The sequence below is a fragment of the Glycine soja genome, chromosome 18 (assembly GCF_004193775.1).
Source record: "Glycine soja cultivar W05 chromosome 18, ASM419377v2, whole genome shotgun sequence".
NCBI classification, from domain to species: Eukaryota; Viridiplantae; Streptophyta; class Magnoliopsida; order Fabales; family Fabaceae; genus Glycine; species Glycine soja.
The window spans coordinates 6,786,131-6,802,006 of record NC_041019.1 but is presented as its reverse complement, the minus strand read 5'-3'; the positions used below and the strand labels follow the sequence as shown (position 1 = coordinate 6,802,006).

Below are 15,876 nucleotides of genomic sequence, written 5' to 3'. Positions count from 1 at the left end.
AAAATCTTGCTTGATGGACAATATTTTTGAGAAAAAATCTCTAACATCCAGGTATAATAGAGTAGGTAAGATTGCATAGGAGGATAAAACTTTGTTTCATTCCATCACTTTTTCTTAGCAAGAATAATACACTGCTAATATAAAAACTTTTTATACATAATGACAATATTAGCAAAAATGAATTTTAATTTTTTAACAATACTAGTATTATACTAATAAAGTATGAGAATGAAACTGTTATTTGTGAGCAGAGTATGTTGCCTCCACAATCCAAGAATGTGGTTTAGGGAAATTGGTCAAATTTGCAAGGAACAGATACTTTGCTTCAAAGCACCAAAAATTTAAAAATTCTTTTCCCTTTAAAGCACGCTCACACATGACCCAACAATAAGGTCATCTTAAATCAACACAAAATCCAACACGTACACCTTCTGCATCCTCAATCATATAATGTTAAGACTTAGACCTGTCTAAAACAAACCAACCAATACTCATTTATCGTCGGCCATCACCATCCCATACCAATAAAAGTACAAGTCACTCTTTCTCTTTCTCTCTCACTTTCTCTAAAATATGCATTTTTTTTTCTTCTTTTAATCTCCGAAAAATGGGTAAAAGCAACACCAAAATCCTTGCGTGTCCGAAACCTCTGATAGAAATTGCAATCTAATCAAAGCCAGAGCTAATGTTGTTGAACGCTGTCTGAATTTCTCAGCTATTTTGAGATAAATAAAAGAAGAAAAAACAGGGGAGGTGTGGCTTGTCCTGTTTTGAGTGAAAAACAGTGAAAAACAGAAACAGAGGATCTTCATATGAAGAGTGAAGTGAGTTGGAGAATAAAGAGTCAACCTGGGAAAGCCGGGAGAGTTTTTGTTGGAGGGAATTTTGGACTGCATCCATGAAATCACAACAGCTCTTGCTTTTGCTGATAGGATGAGCGATTCTGCATACAGAGTCGAAACCACGCCGCGCCTTGCTCAATGGAGAATCGAAAACTTGGCTTCTTGCACTTACCGAAAATCCGATCCTTTCAAGATCGGAAACTGGAATTGGTATTTCTCTCTCCATATCTATCTATATATCTATCTATCTATCTGTTAAAAAAGAAAGTGAACATGTTTCGTTAAGATTTAAGACAGACATTTAAGGTAGGAAACAGGACACAGAAACAGAACGCTCACAAGTGGGGTTATGTTGTGTACTTTGTTAAGCTAAATTATGAAGCACCCCACGTGGATAAATTGGTTTAGATGTGTGATAAAGTGTTTGGCACCTCAAAAAGTTTGGTTTTTTTTTTTTTGAGTTGTTGAATTTTGGTGTCAAATTGGAGCAGAGAGTGTGATTAATTTTATTTATTTTTGGTTTGAAATGAAGGCATTTGTCGGTGGAGAAAAACAGGGTTTTGTTTGTTAAATTGTTCCCAGAAATATCCAATCTTACGAGAGACAACCCCCCAATTGCATCTTTCATCGTTCGGGTGGTTAGTTCTGTTGGAGATCGCAAGGCCATCACACATCCAGGTCTGAGTTTCTTTTTACTTTTTGTTTTTGTTTTTGGTTCCTTTTACTTTTTTGTTGTTGTTAGTTCTGTCAATTCATAGGCTTAAATTCTTAGTTTTTTCTTGTGGATAGAGAATAATCAACAATCTTAGATTCTGGCGTGTATTTGCATGATGTTGTTGTACATGGTTGTACAATGATAATTGCCAATAGAAGATATCATGGCATATGTTATGCCACTTTGTTTGCATCTTCACAATTTCTCAAAGTTGTTTTGCTGTGAAATTCAGTATTTTTGTTTTAAGAGTTTTTCTCATGTTGTCTGATGAGTATATATGCTTTTTTTTTTATATATGATGCAGAAATAAAGGACAAAGTGTTAAAGAACAACGAGGATTTTGTTTGGGCAATTGAAGTTCCACTAACTGGAAAATTCATTATTGACGTAGAGTTTCTTGATTTGAAGACTGCATCCCCAAACGTATGTTCTAAATACACATTTTTTTAACCTATGGTTGTCCCTGTAATGTTCATTACAAATGGTGGTTATTTTGAGGCAATTGGAATGCGATTGTCTAGCTAAAATCAAGTCAGGGTACTAATAGGATTTTGTAATCATTAGCACTGAACTAATTCCTTTATTCAGCCATAATGAATAATCACCCATGATAAAGCAGGAATATTAGTGACAATGGACTAGTACTTGTAATGTTGAGTTTAATTGTCATGCATTATCACTGTAAACACCATCTATCAATCAGAAATCATAGTTGGAGTTACTCTTTAGGTAATTATTATAAAAGTTAATGAACTTACATGCAAAAGATTTGTGATTGGATGATTGCACGCTACAAGGGTTAATGGTCTCATGGTCATAATCCACTTGTATTGAGCTGTTGCCTGTTGGTGTTCATTGTAATTTATAACATTAACATGAGTGTTCCTATTTAATCTGATTGAATTGGTGTATAACTCTGAGAATACAAATACCTTACCTTATTTGGAATGTTATTTTTCAATGCAGGGAGGAGAACCTTGTTCCATTTGGGCAGAAGGATTTACTCAGCAAAGATCAAATGCAAAAGCCATAGAGTCTCTTGGAAGAATGCTAACAGAAGGCATCCACACGGACATCACCATCAATGCTTCTGATGGAAGTATTGGAGCTCATAGAGCTGTTCTTGCTGCCAGATCACCCGTCTTCCGCAGCATGTTCTCACATAATCTTCAGGAGAAAGAATTGTCAACCATAAACATCTCAGACATGTCACTTGAATCATGCCAGGCTTTTCTCAATTATCTTTATGGGATCATCAAACATGAAGAGTTTCTGACTCATAGGCTGGCCCTTCTGCACGCGGCCGACAAGTATGACATATCTGATTTGAGAGATGTATGCCATGAGAGTCTTCTAGAAGATATTGACACAAAGAATGTACTTGATAGGCTCCAAAATGCATCTCTATATCAGTTGATGAAACTGAAGATGAGTTGCATCCGATATCTTGTGAAGTTTGGTAAAATATATGAAATTCGTGAAGATTTCAATACCTTCCTGCAAAATGCAGATAGGGATCTGATTGCTGAGGTCTTCCATGAAGTTCTTGATGCTTGGAAAGGATTCTGAAGATCTTGCAACTTCAAAGAAAGATAGGAAGGCTTGTTGTTATTCAACATACCTAAGAATAGGTTGTTTCAATTTGTTGTGCAGGATTTGTTTTGATGAACCTAATTCTTTCGCTCAGATGAATTTTTTATGATTTTATGTACATACTTATGTTGTGCTCTTCAAATGTAAACCATAAGGTATTATTGTTTACAGAAAATGTACATCATATAAAAAAGAAAAGTAACATATATTCAGGAGTGAAAATGGTCCTGAATTCTGATGATACTTGACTGCTATATTTATTATTGTGTTTTAGAGAATCTTAGGGTGTGTTTGGTTTATATTTTTATTTTCTGTTTGTATTTTCTGTTTTCATTTTTTGAAAATTGTTTTTATTTTCAAAAGATTAGAATTCTGAAAACATGTTTGGTTTGACTTCTTGTTTTCTGCTTTCAAAAAATAAAAATACTGAAAAATGCATTTTCAAGAGGAAATGTATTTTTATATTTACTTAAAATTACATTTTTTGTCATCGCGTTTTCATTTTACTCAAAATGAGGTTCTTGGTTTTAACTGAAAACACTAAAAATATTTTCACTGGAAATAAAAACAGAAACCCAACCAAACACGTTTTCATCACTATTTTCTATTTCTAGTAAAAATAAAAACAAAAAACAATCAAATTAAACATCCCCTTACATTTTAGATTTTACCTCTATCAAGCTTGCTTGAAAATCATTATTCCATGCAAAAAATTGATGTCCTATTATTTTGATTTTTGGGGAAGCTCCTTTAACATCCAAAGGACAAAGCGAGATTAAGAGTACTTATGATGCAGATTTGAGTACATTAAATTATTAAATCCAAATTGGCAGCTAACGAATATTCTAATTCTTATCTTAATAATTTGCTCTCCGTTTCTCAGAAAAAGAGGTAAATAATATATTAATATTCTCCATTTTTTGCCTAGTTCAACAATAAAAGTAGAGCACAATGGATGAAGTATAAGTGCACATACCAACCTGATGGAAGGGAAACACTTGAGCAAGTCAGCAAAATCAGCTAGCAGATAAGACCATAAGTCCATGATAGAGAGAGAACGTGCCACTCACAAAATGCCAGCAAGCACTTACAAGTGCTTCAATTTATTTTCCATTGTTATTAAAAATTTAGCATTGCTCTTTTAACATTGACCACATATTTAATTTATTCTATGTCTAAACTTCTAACTTAATTGGGCCAAAACTCTTCTAAGACAGTGTCTTTTGGTGTGCATGTAGAAATCTTGAGATTTCTCATAGTGCAAAAGGAATATAAAAATAATTTGGAATGTGCCTACCAAGTCACATCACTATGATACCTTAAGATTTTCATTAAACAAAAGTTGTTGAGATGCAATGCACTGAGATCATATTGTTCAGTTTCACAACATAGCACTTCTTCAACTTGGCTTATCAATTATCATAGTTGCCACATAAGCCAGATTGGCCACAACAGAGCAGTCAGTTAACTCACTGTTTATCATAAAAAATTTGGAGCGCTATGTTGAGAAGTACAATGAATTGGTGTGCATAGGGAAACTAGTCAAAGCATGAGCTTATCTGTTTCTATCAACAAATTCAATCATATTTTCCTTTACCATGTATGGACAAGTACAGATGTAAGAGTGAACAGTGCAAGACTCAACAAAAAAAATAAAAGCATATAGATCATAACTGACAAATTAGTATCCTCTCATGTTACATGGCCAATTGGGTTGAAGATAGAAGCAAAAAAACATTTTGATAATTTGAATTACAAAAGTCTGTTTTTCTCAATCGTAGTTTTAAATTGCAATTACAGTCGTGATTTTGTCACCATCCTTGAATTGCAGGAAATTGCGTAAAAACACCTTAACATTGCCACTGCAATTGCGGTAATGGACTATTTTTTTTTAAAATCTATGTTCTCAATCATGAGTGGTTTTGTATCATAAAATCCAGAGGTTTCCTTGTGTTTTTGCAGTATTCTTATAGAGGATAGCATTCACTTGCATACAATACAAAAAAAAAAAAAAGTTGTGGGAACATGGAAGTTAATCTCCATAGGAAGTGAATTTTCTCTCTTGAATAATTAGTGGTCTATTTTTTAAGTTAACTTGCATTAATTATTTAATATTCTCCACTTTCTGTCAATTGTATATTTGGGAATGAAACAAATTGAAGGGAATGAAATGATGATAAGATGACTCTCTTTTATATATCAGTTTAATATCACGCATGAAGGAGAAAGATCACTTCGTATCCAAGGTAAGAAAAACCATTCCATTGTCTCCCAATAATAAAACACCTATAATGGCTAAGAAGAAAGATACCCACTTCCATTTAAAAGGGTATTTTGTTCTGCCTTTAAAAGGACATGGAAAACTGCAAATGTGGACCACCAAGTTTTGCTCACATAACATGCAACAGAGGAAGCACAGATTCCTTTGAGTTCCACAGAACTTTAACTCAAGCATCAAAACCAAAACGATTCAGCATAACATAGGAAACTTTCAAGAAAATTAATGAAACAATACACAACACAAAAAGTTGATGAAGTACTCGCCTCTTACAAAAAGTCTGGAGGGCAGGTTATGAATCCAACTATCCAAGCATTATTCTCTTCAAGCTTGAACTTGGAAGAGAAAACTGAAGGAAGAGTTGAAGTTAACATAACAAGCAATTGCATTATGCTTTATGGTAGACCTTATGGCCAGAATATGGAATATTACTAGGATCTTCTCTTAGTTGCTAGTGTAATATGTTATGTGGCCCTGCCACTGGATGATTTTGAATTTGTTTTCATTAGGACTACATTATGTTAGATGGTGACAGTAGTTTAGTTTTCTCTTCGCGTTTTCACCTACTATTGTAGCTTCCTTTATTATTTAGTCATAGCAATAATTAGAATTGAAAAAAAAAATGGTGACCCTCATACCTGTAGTAATTAGTATAATAAAAGAAATTTGTCTTACATTACATATTTCATGTTTAGAGTTGATAGGTTTATTAAGGTTTCATATTTAGATTATATCGGATAAAATTAGTTAAAAAGTTAGTTTATTAAATTATAAATGTTTGATAAAATTAAAAGTATAGAATGAAAAAAAAATAATGAAATCAAGATTTATTAAAAAGGATAATCATAAAATTTGATAAATATAATAAGGATAAAAAGAAAAAAATATAAAAAAACTAGAAGTTAGAAACTAATATTTTAAAAAATAATATTTCAGATAATATTTAAAAAACTTTAAAAATTACTAAAAAAAACTTGTTTAGTAAACAATTAAATTAATTTTTCAGTTAATAAAAACAGTTAAAAACTAACGGTAATGTGTTTCCCAATATACTTAAGAGGAAAAAAAAATAAAAATACTTACTAATTACTATTTACGACTTGTTGCGTTCCATTAACTCGACTTGGATTGAAACTAATTTTAATGGATTTGAGTTTTAAAAATCAAACACAATGTATTTTGAGTACAAATTCACGTTTGGATCAAATCAACTTAACTTGGTGTCCTAATTTATTGCTGTGAAAAAAATTAACATTTATTTTGCTAATTTTAATTTTAAATTTTAATTTTTTTAAAGTTTTAGTGTTTATGTGATGAGTAAAATAGTCACGACACCTAATAATTTTATTGATGTGACATGAGTATTTGAATATCAATTTACTACTTAACAATGACATAAACTAATTAAATAGATTTAAAATTTATGATGAACAAAACAAATGAAAATTGAAGGAGAAAATTAAAACCAATTAAAGCTAGGGACGAATCAGAAAGTGTACCTAAGGGGGGTTGAAATATTTTTTTATATAATTTTTTAAATATTTAATTTCTAATAAACGATTATTTAATAAATAATAAGTTTTAAAAAATATTTATATAATCCACTACTAGGAAATTTGTAAGCAAATATCAGTTCAAAAACCTATTTTTAGTATTTTTTAACTTTAATTTCTCTTTTTTTTCTCATATATACACAAAGAATTCTAAGGGAGGGGAGGGGTGCAAGGCCCTGCTTCTCCACCTTGGATCCATCCTTGATTAAACTCATATTTATACAAATTATTTTTTTAAAAAAAATTATATCAAAACAATAGACCTAATCATTTTATTGATACCCATGAATATGATACTAGACCAAAATAATGTATTATTTTAAACACACTTTCTATAATTAAATGAATTACATTTGAGTTTTTCAAGAGCCACCTTAGATTATTAATTTATTAAATTTTATATAAATTTATTCAAAAGACGTACATACTTATAAAAAAACTACGTGTTGTGATTATTTCTCATTAAATTGAAATAACTTGTATATGTGCTGGTCTAAATGTGGTTTAAACATATTTGTGGTTTTACAAACATAACTTCATTTGGTTTTTGCCCTTTAATTTTTTTTTCTTAATTTAATTGTCATTTTTTAAATAGCCAATATAACTATTAGTCATGATACCAGATAATTTTTGTGATATGACATATTGCTTTATAACTATAGAAATCATTTTATGAAAAATTAAATAAATAAAAGAATAAAATTAATAAACTATATAAAAGACTGAAATATATTTACTTGAGATATGTATTAGAATTGGGCCAAATAAAAGTCCAGGCCATTTAGAATGAAGGAAGGGTATTACTATTGCCACTATCAAATTTGTTACTGGCACTATCAGTTATAGCAAATAATCCATTTTATCCTTCTCTTTTTCCTACACCCCCAACTGTTATCTCTTCCTTCTTCATCAGCCCAACTCCCTCCTCAATGTGCGTCCATTCCCTTCTCCCTTCAACTCTCCCTCTCATTTCTCCTTCATCTCTATATTGATATGTTGTGGTAAATTTTTTTTTGTTTTTTTATATAATGGAAGTATGTTTTCATTATGTTTTGGATTGAGGAACACAATAGAATCGTACTTTCATTATATTTTTTTTACAAAACAAAAAAGCACACAACAAAAGTATAATTTTATTATGGTTCTCAACACAATGGAAACATATTTCAATTGTGTATATTTTTGGGATGAAAAAAGTTGTGCAATTAAATTATGAGAGGGGGATTACACAACATAATCTTGATTCTGTTGTGTAATTTTTTTCATCCCCAAAAAATACACAACAAAATGTGCAAATTTTTTTTACCCCAAAAATACACAAAGGAGTTATGATTCCATTATTTTTCCTTTGAAAGTAAATTTTCAAAATAATGCTAAGAAGCACCCACATGGATACTGCCATTAGTAATTTTGGTAATGCCAATAACAACTCCTATGAAGGAAAAGTGGAGTACCCGTGATATGTTGTGTTAAAGATTTCACAAAAAAATTAACACAATCGAAACATATTTATGTTATTTTAATTTTTTTACAAAAGAAATTAACAAAATGAAAACTTATGTATACAAAACGGAACTAGCTTTGGAAACTAGTTTATGTCAAATCGATGAGAAGTGAGGAAAAAAAAGAATAAACCCTCGACTTCATCCCTAAAGTATTAATCTCTCTCCTAAAAGGTCCCTAAGTAAGAAAATTGTATAGGTAATTCCTCAAGCAAAGCATAATAAATAGTCCTTTCTAGTATTAAAAATCCATCAAATTGGTCTCCAAAACATTAATAAAATATACTAACTCAAGGACTAAATTGATGGATGTTCAATATCTGAGTGATTTCTTATATAATTTTATTACTTTAGGGACTACATAGAGATGGTAATACTTGAGGGGCTAAGTTAATACTTAATAGTTCAATAAAATAAAATAAAAAGGTACAATGGGGTGGGAGAATAAGAGAAGAGGCTGAGAAATGAGGTTTTTCATGAGAAAGAAGAGAATGAAGGTGTGTGAAAAGAGAGGGAGGGGGAAGAAAGGAACAAAATAGAGTTCAAAACAAATCCTTTGGTCTTACACCTTATCTAGCAACAAAGCACAGGTGAGCTCAGGACAAGTTTATTAATTGTTTGGGCTTACAAATGTGCCCGTTACAAACACCAAGTGAGCAATCTATTTCCCAAAACTGTTTGAGCTATATTTACAACAATAATTCGAATCATACATGCGTACTCGCATGATAAGGTTATTACTTTAATATCTGAAAATTAAATTTATTATTTTCTAATTATATACTTTGAAGATTTAGTCATTCATGAAGAGTGATTTTGAAAGTTTGTTTCCCTACATGATTGATTGATTGATTGTGTCCGATGTTGCTTTCATAACGAAGTCCAATTCTATCACATTGTTGACTTATCACTTCAAGAGCAAGTGAAACTATATGCAGGTGAAAGCATAGCCTCAAGGTGGCACATCACATAGAGGAACTGAGGAACATATAATGGGTTTCTCTGTTCTACACCTTATCTCATTGTTGCTTCTTTGGTCTTTCTTGCAACAATCCTCCTATGCCATCAAAAGGGCAAGTTCATTTCTCCATTTAGTTCCAGTTTTGAATTTTGCTGATTTTTAGCTTATTTTATTTTCAACTTCAAAATAAGTAATAAATTTGCTTGTGCGAGTTATGCTTATAAATTTCAATGGTTTTTTAAGTTTTGTCTTCTCTTTGTTGCAGTCTTATATTGTATACTTAGGATCACATTCTCATGGCCCAAACCCTTCAGCAAGTGATCTTGAGTCTGCAACGAATTCCCATTACAAATTATTAGGCTCACACTTGGGAAGGTACATATATAGAATTCAAATAAACTTGTTGAATCTTATGGACTTATTTATGGGATAGATGAAATTGACTACTCAAATTTATATTTACTACACAGCCATGAGAAAGCCAAAGAAGCAATATTTTATTCATACAATAAACACATCAATGGTTTTGCTGTTGTACTTGAAGAGGAAGATGCACAAGAAATATCAAGTGAATCACATCTATCATTTTTCCACTTTGTTTTGCTTTGTTATCATCTTTGGAGATTGGATAGCATAAAACATTCCCTTTTGAATCTAAATACTGTTGTGTTGTTTTGATTAGTGCAGAAAATCCAAATGTAGTGTTGTGTTTCTGAACAAAGGGCATGAATTGCAAACTACTAGATCATGGGAATTTCTTGGGCTAGAGAGTGATGGAGTGGTTCCCAATGATTCCATATGGTGAGGGTGTAATCATTGATAACATTGATACAGGTCAGTTTCTTATCCTCATAGTCAAAGTCAAGTTTTTGTTAGATTTTCAAAGGAGGAGGTTGCTTCTTCTCTCTTTCCAAATTAATGTACTAGATGTTTTAATAAGTTTGGTTATCATAAAATTTAAATAAAGTAAAAATGTTTTTTAGTTTACCAGAATATTTTATAAGTTGATTTTAATCTTTACAAAAATTTAATATGTTTTTAATGTTTCATTTTATTAAAAGTGATGCAATTTTAGTCCATTGTCAAGGACTAAAAACATGTGTTTCTATTAAAATATAAAGATTAAAGCCATATTAATTTTCCTATAACAATTAAAATCAACAATTTGAAATATTTTGAGAGATAAAAAATATATTTTATCCCATTCAAATGTGAGTTTAATTTTGATTAAAATGCTTTTCACAAAAATTAACAATTTTCAATAATATAACAATTCATAATTAGTTGACAATATGTTTTATTGAAAAAAATGTTTATACTGTGTGTGCACTCTAATTAAATCTTTGAAATAAATGATAATGTTCATATACAATTTTTTTATATTATTCTTACATTACTCTATTTTAGTAATAAAATAAAATAAAAACGCATATTCAACATAGTCTCTTATTTCTCCCTTCTCTGGCTTCTCATTCCAAAGCAAGAAATATCTCTGTACATTAAATGATCTTGACCGTTGGATTTACTTCGGAAATTAAAGCGTGTCACATTCACGAAATTCCAATATAATCATGCACTTAATTTTTATTAAAATGATTTTAGTAATGTATTATTTATTGTTGGCTCAATAATTACCAATAAATCTTGCGGGACTTACGTTTAATCACACCTAAGAAAAGATTTTTCTTGTTTCATTAAAATATATAGACCCTGGAGACAAATATTTTTTTACTTTAACTTTTAATGATAAACATCTCACTTTATTTTTATTATATTTTCTGTTTTTAAATATTAATAATATCAAAAGAAAAAATAACTATGCACTAAAAAAACAAATTTTACATTATCATTTAATCATAATTCTTGTTAACTTTTGAAATGATTATTTAAAAAATTATATCAACAATAATATATTATTAAATAAAGATATAAAATTATTTTAAATCTTTCGTACATAATCATTAAACTCATCAAAATAAAGAAAATAACTTTTTATTCCGTGTGTCTTATTCCTAAAGGTTTGGGTACACAACATGTTTTGTTAAATATCATATATCTGCGTGTCAGTGTGTGGTGTATCTAAAGACACAGCAAGTGTTTCATTTATGGATTGGATAATGTTTCAAGTTGTCATGATATTACAAAATTTATTATTATTTTCTTTAAACTTAATTCTCTAGCACCTTACATGGTTGAAAAGATGCTAAAAAATAATGCAGATTAGTTCTGAAACAGAAAAATGCATTTCGTGTAGGAAAATGTTTCACATGTGTTATGTTAATTCAAAAGTTTCTTGACTCTTAAGTAGGCGTTTGGCCTGAATCTAAAAGTTTTAGTGATGAGGGAATGTGCCCTGTTCCATCAAGATGGCGCGGAATCTGCCAACTTGACAATTTTATTTGCAACAGGTTTGTCCTCTATTTTCATCTCAAGAACCACTTAATTGGCTTAGAAGATTATATTCATGTAAGTTGACTTAAAGCAATCATCCAATTAATAATATTGATTGAATGCTCATCATCCACTAAATTTTCACTTCATTTAGAAAGTAAAAATGCCAAACACTTTCTTTTGCATTATTATGTTTTGTTAAGTAAAACAAAAATTGCATGCTTGAAATAACCATAACATTCAATATTATATAACCAAGTACTGTTCATTGAAAAATGCTGCATAAATGTTGTTCCACTTGAACTTGAAGACTTGATCACTACAATATGCACAATCAAGAATGCACTGTAATAAATGACCAATAAGGAAACTGCCCTTCCCCCAGTTTCCTTCTATTGTTACTTGTTTCAAAAGAAAATCTCTCTTACCTTTCTATTTATATTGAGTTCAAAATCACACAGGAAATTGATAGGAGCAAGATTCTTCAGCAATGGTTATGAGTCAAAGTTTGGCAAACTTAACAAAACACTTTACACAGCACGGGACCTATTTGGCCATGGTACCTCAACTTTGTCAATTGCTGGAAGTAACTTTGTTTCAAGAGCAAATGCTTTTGGCTAAGGCAATGGCACTGCCAAGGGTGGCTCTCCAAGAGCCTATGTTGCAGCCTACAAGGTTTGCTGTGATGGAAAAACAGACCAATACAATAACAAAACAATCGGCAGTGAAAATAAATTCTCTCAAACTTGCAAGAACCTATGATGAACACCAATAAAATATAGAGCGCAAAATAGAAATCAAGAGCGCAACAGACACAATTTGTTTAACGTGTAAAACCTCATGCAAGGGTAAAAATCATGGATCGTCAAGACCAAAGAAATAATTCCACTATAATCAATGAAGGTATAAGAGAGTCTTTATCAAGTACACTGAAACGTGATACAAACCGATAAATCAAAATAGAGCACTAATGCTTACAATAGAGAGACAAGAAGATGAAACTTCAAAATATAGAGTAGAGAATGCGAAACACTTATCTCCCTCTCCAAATATCGTTTTAATAATCCAACTGAACAATTTGAATTATCACGTGTAGAACCGACTGCAAAAAAATCAGTCCGATCTAACGGTGAACGAATCCAAAGTTGCAATTTAAAAAATATTCTCTGGTGAGTGTGCGAAAATCACAATAATTTTCCCTCTCCTTTCTCTCTTAATGTTTTGTAACTATCTTTCCTTCACAAATGAGTCTCTCTCTCACCTTAGTCTGACCCCTGTTCACTTAAATAAGTGAGATAAAATGGGCTTTCTTATTTGGGCATTTACTCCACATAGGAAGGGAGTCCAAAAAACCCAACATGCTGGCTGGGAACAATCGATCTTGAATGCACCGACGCAGATATCATGGAAGCTTTTGAGGATGCTATAAGTGATAGGGTTGATGTAATTTCTTGTTCCCTAGGGCAGCCTACTCCAACAGAATTTTTTGAAGATGGGATTTCCATAGGGGCCTCCCATGCAATTGTTAATGATAGAATAGTGCTTACTGGTGGTGGCAATGCAGGACCAGAACCTGGAACTGTAACTAGTGTGGATTTTTAGTGTTGGTGCTAGCACAATAGATAGAGACTTTGCTAATTATATAGCACTTGGTGACAAGAAGCACATAATGGTGTCATTTTATTTTGTTCATAGTCATGTGTAATAAGTTCAGAAGTGTAATATCTATATACACACTAATTTGTGATTAATTGACAATGTAAAAACTTTATATTGTCAGTGCTTACTATTTATTCTAAGTTCAGTGTGTTTCAAATTACATCTAACTTAGCTCCAAAACAAAATAAACATTATAGAATTCTCTTATTTATTCATGTATTTACATGTTTCAATTTGGACTGCCAGGGAGCTAGTCTTTCTACAGGCTTGCCATATAAGAAGTTCTATTCTTTGATCAATTCTATAGATGCTAAAGTTGCTAATGCAACAATTGAAGATGCGTAAGTTCGAAAGTTCCAATAGAGGCATATCAATTTGTGTAGTTTGTTTCTTTGTATGATTGTTGCTTGTTGGAATTTATTAGTTCTCTTGATTTCTTGCAGTCAACTATGTAAGGCTGGAACTATTGATCCTAAGAAGGCAAAGGGAAAAATCTTGGTTTGCCTCCTAAAGGAGGTTGATGGATTAAGTTATGCAGAGGGGTAAGCTCTTACTACAGGCACAGTGGGACTAATTTTTGGCAAATAATAAGCAACGTGGTAATGACATTTTGCCATTTCCTTATTTGCTGCCTACTTCACATGTCAATAACACAGATGGAGAATATGTTTATTCCTACATTGAAGGCACAAGTAATTTATCTCTTAACATCAATCCTTTAGGATTCAAAAATGCCAAAAAATGCTAATGTTATATTGCAGGAGCCCCATGGCTTACATGACCAGAGCAAAAACTCTATTAGGACTGAAACCTGCTCCAGTAATTGCTTCATTATCATCTAAGGGACCTAACCCCATCCAACTATCAATCCTTAAGGTTCACTCTTTGTTTCATCACCAACTTTTCCATTAATGCATTGAATCACTCCTTAATTTGTTCCCTTGAGATCTAAAGATAACTTTCCAATTACAGTTTCTATTTTCATTTTCATTGTCAGCCTGACATCACTGCACCAGGTGTGGACATTCTTTATGCATGGTCCAAAGTCTTTAGTCCAACTGGTTTTGCATCAGATAATCGGCGGATTCTGTATAATAAGGGTCGGGAACTTTTGCATCTTTCCCTCATGTTTCTGGCATCATTGGCCTTCTCAAAAGACTCTATCGCAATTGGAGTCCTGCTGCCTTAAAATCTGCTATCATGACTACTGGTATATATAGACTTTAGAAGTCGTCCTTTAGAGTTGAGTTAGACATATCACAAAGATCTTGTCCAACAAAATGTGCTATATGTTGTGTAGCTTTGTTATTCCTACTCTCGAGAGCATTCCTCCATACACCTGTGAATGACATTTAAATTCTTAGTTAAAAATTATTGCAATGGACCCTGGACATGTATATGATCTAAACACAACTGATTACTTGAACTTCCTATGTGCTCATGGTTACAACCTCACACCAATAAGAATGTTTTCTAGAAAGCCCTACAATTGTCCAAAATCTTACAACATATATGATCTTAACTACCCTTTAAAAATATATCAAATTTGATAGTCATCAACTGTCCTATGTTTTCTTTCTATAGGAAAATATCCAAATGAATGTTTGGATAAGTGATGGGTATATATCATGAGAAATAAAAAAGAAAGGAAATAACATGTATAAGGTCAACTTTCTGTCCTCATGAGAATTATGCTTATGTGTTGAAACTTGAAAGTTGAAACTATGCTTAAAGTTTATATATGAGAATCTCTTGCATACATTTTGTTTGTTCGGTGCTTCGAATTTCAATTGTCTTTATAAATTCAAGGCTAAATTCACTTGAAAGTGCTAACTTCCAAAACAATAAGAGCAATAATAGCTAAAAAATGCTACATAATATTATGTTTATTTGAATATAAAGCTTTCCACAATATTGATAGATCGTTATTTGACTGTGTTTGAATCCTAATTTTTGTCCCATTTTATCTTGTTTTAATTTCATTTTGTTATCAGAGCTTGTGGGTATGTGTTAAGTGTGAACAGTTTAGCAGGGAAGTGATAAATGGAGAAAAGAGCCAAAGCAAAGGAGAAAAAAAAAGAAGTTCTGAGCATCTTCGAAGAGCACGACCCATGTAGTTCCTGCAGGCCATGCTATTCCAGCATGACCATGCTGATTTTCAAGAAAATTCCTCATCAGCGTCACACATCCGAGCACAACTGTGCTACTCATAGTACGACTCACGTTGTTTTAGAGCCAAAAATCAGAATCAACCTCACACATCCAAACATGGTCATGTTTTCTTCAGCACGATTTAGCACGGCCAGTGCTGACCTCTGCACTGTTATTTAATTGTCATTAGTATAAATAAAAAAGGAGAGACATTTTTAGGTTTCCTTTTAC

General features: G+C 31.7%; 1 protein-coding gene and 3 long non-coding RNA genes across 5 annotated transcripts; 3 read left to right on the top strand and 1 right to left on the bottom strand.

The window, feature by feature from the left end:
- Positions 1-301: 301 nt before the first annotated feature.
- Positions 302-3,192, bottom strand: LOC114396405. The gene is made up of 5 exons (XR_003663298.1): positions 3,051-3,192; positions 2,495-2,961; positions 2,316-2,399; positions 850-1,094; positions 302-765 (listed from the first exon to the last, which is right to left on the bottom strand). It is a non-coding gene; the product is annotated as an uncharacterized LOC114396405 (long non-coding RNA).
- On the top strand, positions 900-3,393 carry LOC114396404 (BTB/POZ domain-containing protein At1g55760-like). The gene is made up of 4 exons (XM_028358361.1): positions 900-1,052; positions 1,375-1,520; positions 1,862-1,980; positions 2,524-3,393. Exons 1-4 carry the CDS (start codon positions 934-936, stop codon positions 3,124-3,126), a joined length of 987 nt encoding a protein of 328 aa, XP_028214162.1. The 5' UTR covers positions 900-933; the 3' UTR covers positions 3,127-3,393.
- A 6,411-nt stretch (positions 3,394-9,804) lies between these two features.
- On the top strand, positions 9,805-11,850 carry LOC114396067. The gene is made up of 4 exons (XR_003663206.1): positions 9,805-9,819; positions 9,915-10,012; positions 10,127-10,278; positions 11,753-11,850. It is a non-coding gene; the product is annotated as an uncharacterized LOC114396067 (long non-coding RNA).
- Positions 11,851-13,810: 1,960 nt separating this feature from the next.
- On the top strand, positions 13,811-15,573 carry LOC114396066. 2 transcript variants are annotated; one of them, XR_003663204.1, is made up of 4 exons: positions 13,811-13,835; positions 13,938-14,370; positions 14,492-14,704; positions 15,527-15,573. It is a non-coding gene; the product is annotated as an uncharacterized LOC114396066 (long non-coding RNA). The 2 variants fall into 2 exon arrangements; XR_003663205.1 differs by lacking the exon at positions 13,811-13,835 and having other exon boundaries at positions 13,938-14,036; positions 14,256-14,370.
- Positions 15,574-15,876: the final 303 nt, after the last annotated feature.

Bases quoted from the DNA above. Each gene is read 5' to 3' on its own strand.
- LOC114396404 (XM_028358361.1), top strand. From the start codon at position 934: ATGAGCGATTCTGCATACAGAGTCGAAACCACGCCGCGCCTTGCTCAA. The intron at 1,521-1,861 runs GTCTGAGTTTCT...TATATGATGCAG, and splicing joins CAAGGCCATCACACATCCAG to AAATAAAGGACAAAGTGTTA. The intron at 1,981-2,523 runs GTATGTTCTAAA...TTTTCAATGCAG, and splicing joins TGAAGACTGCATCCCCAAAC to GGAGGAGAACCTTGTTCCAT.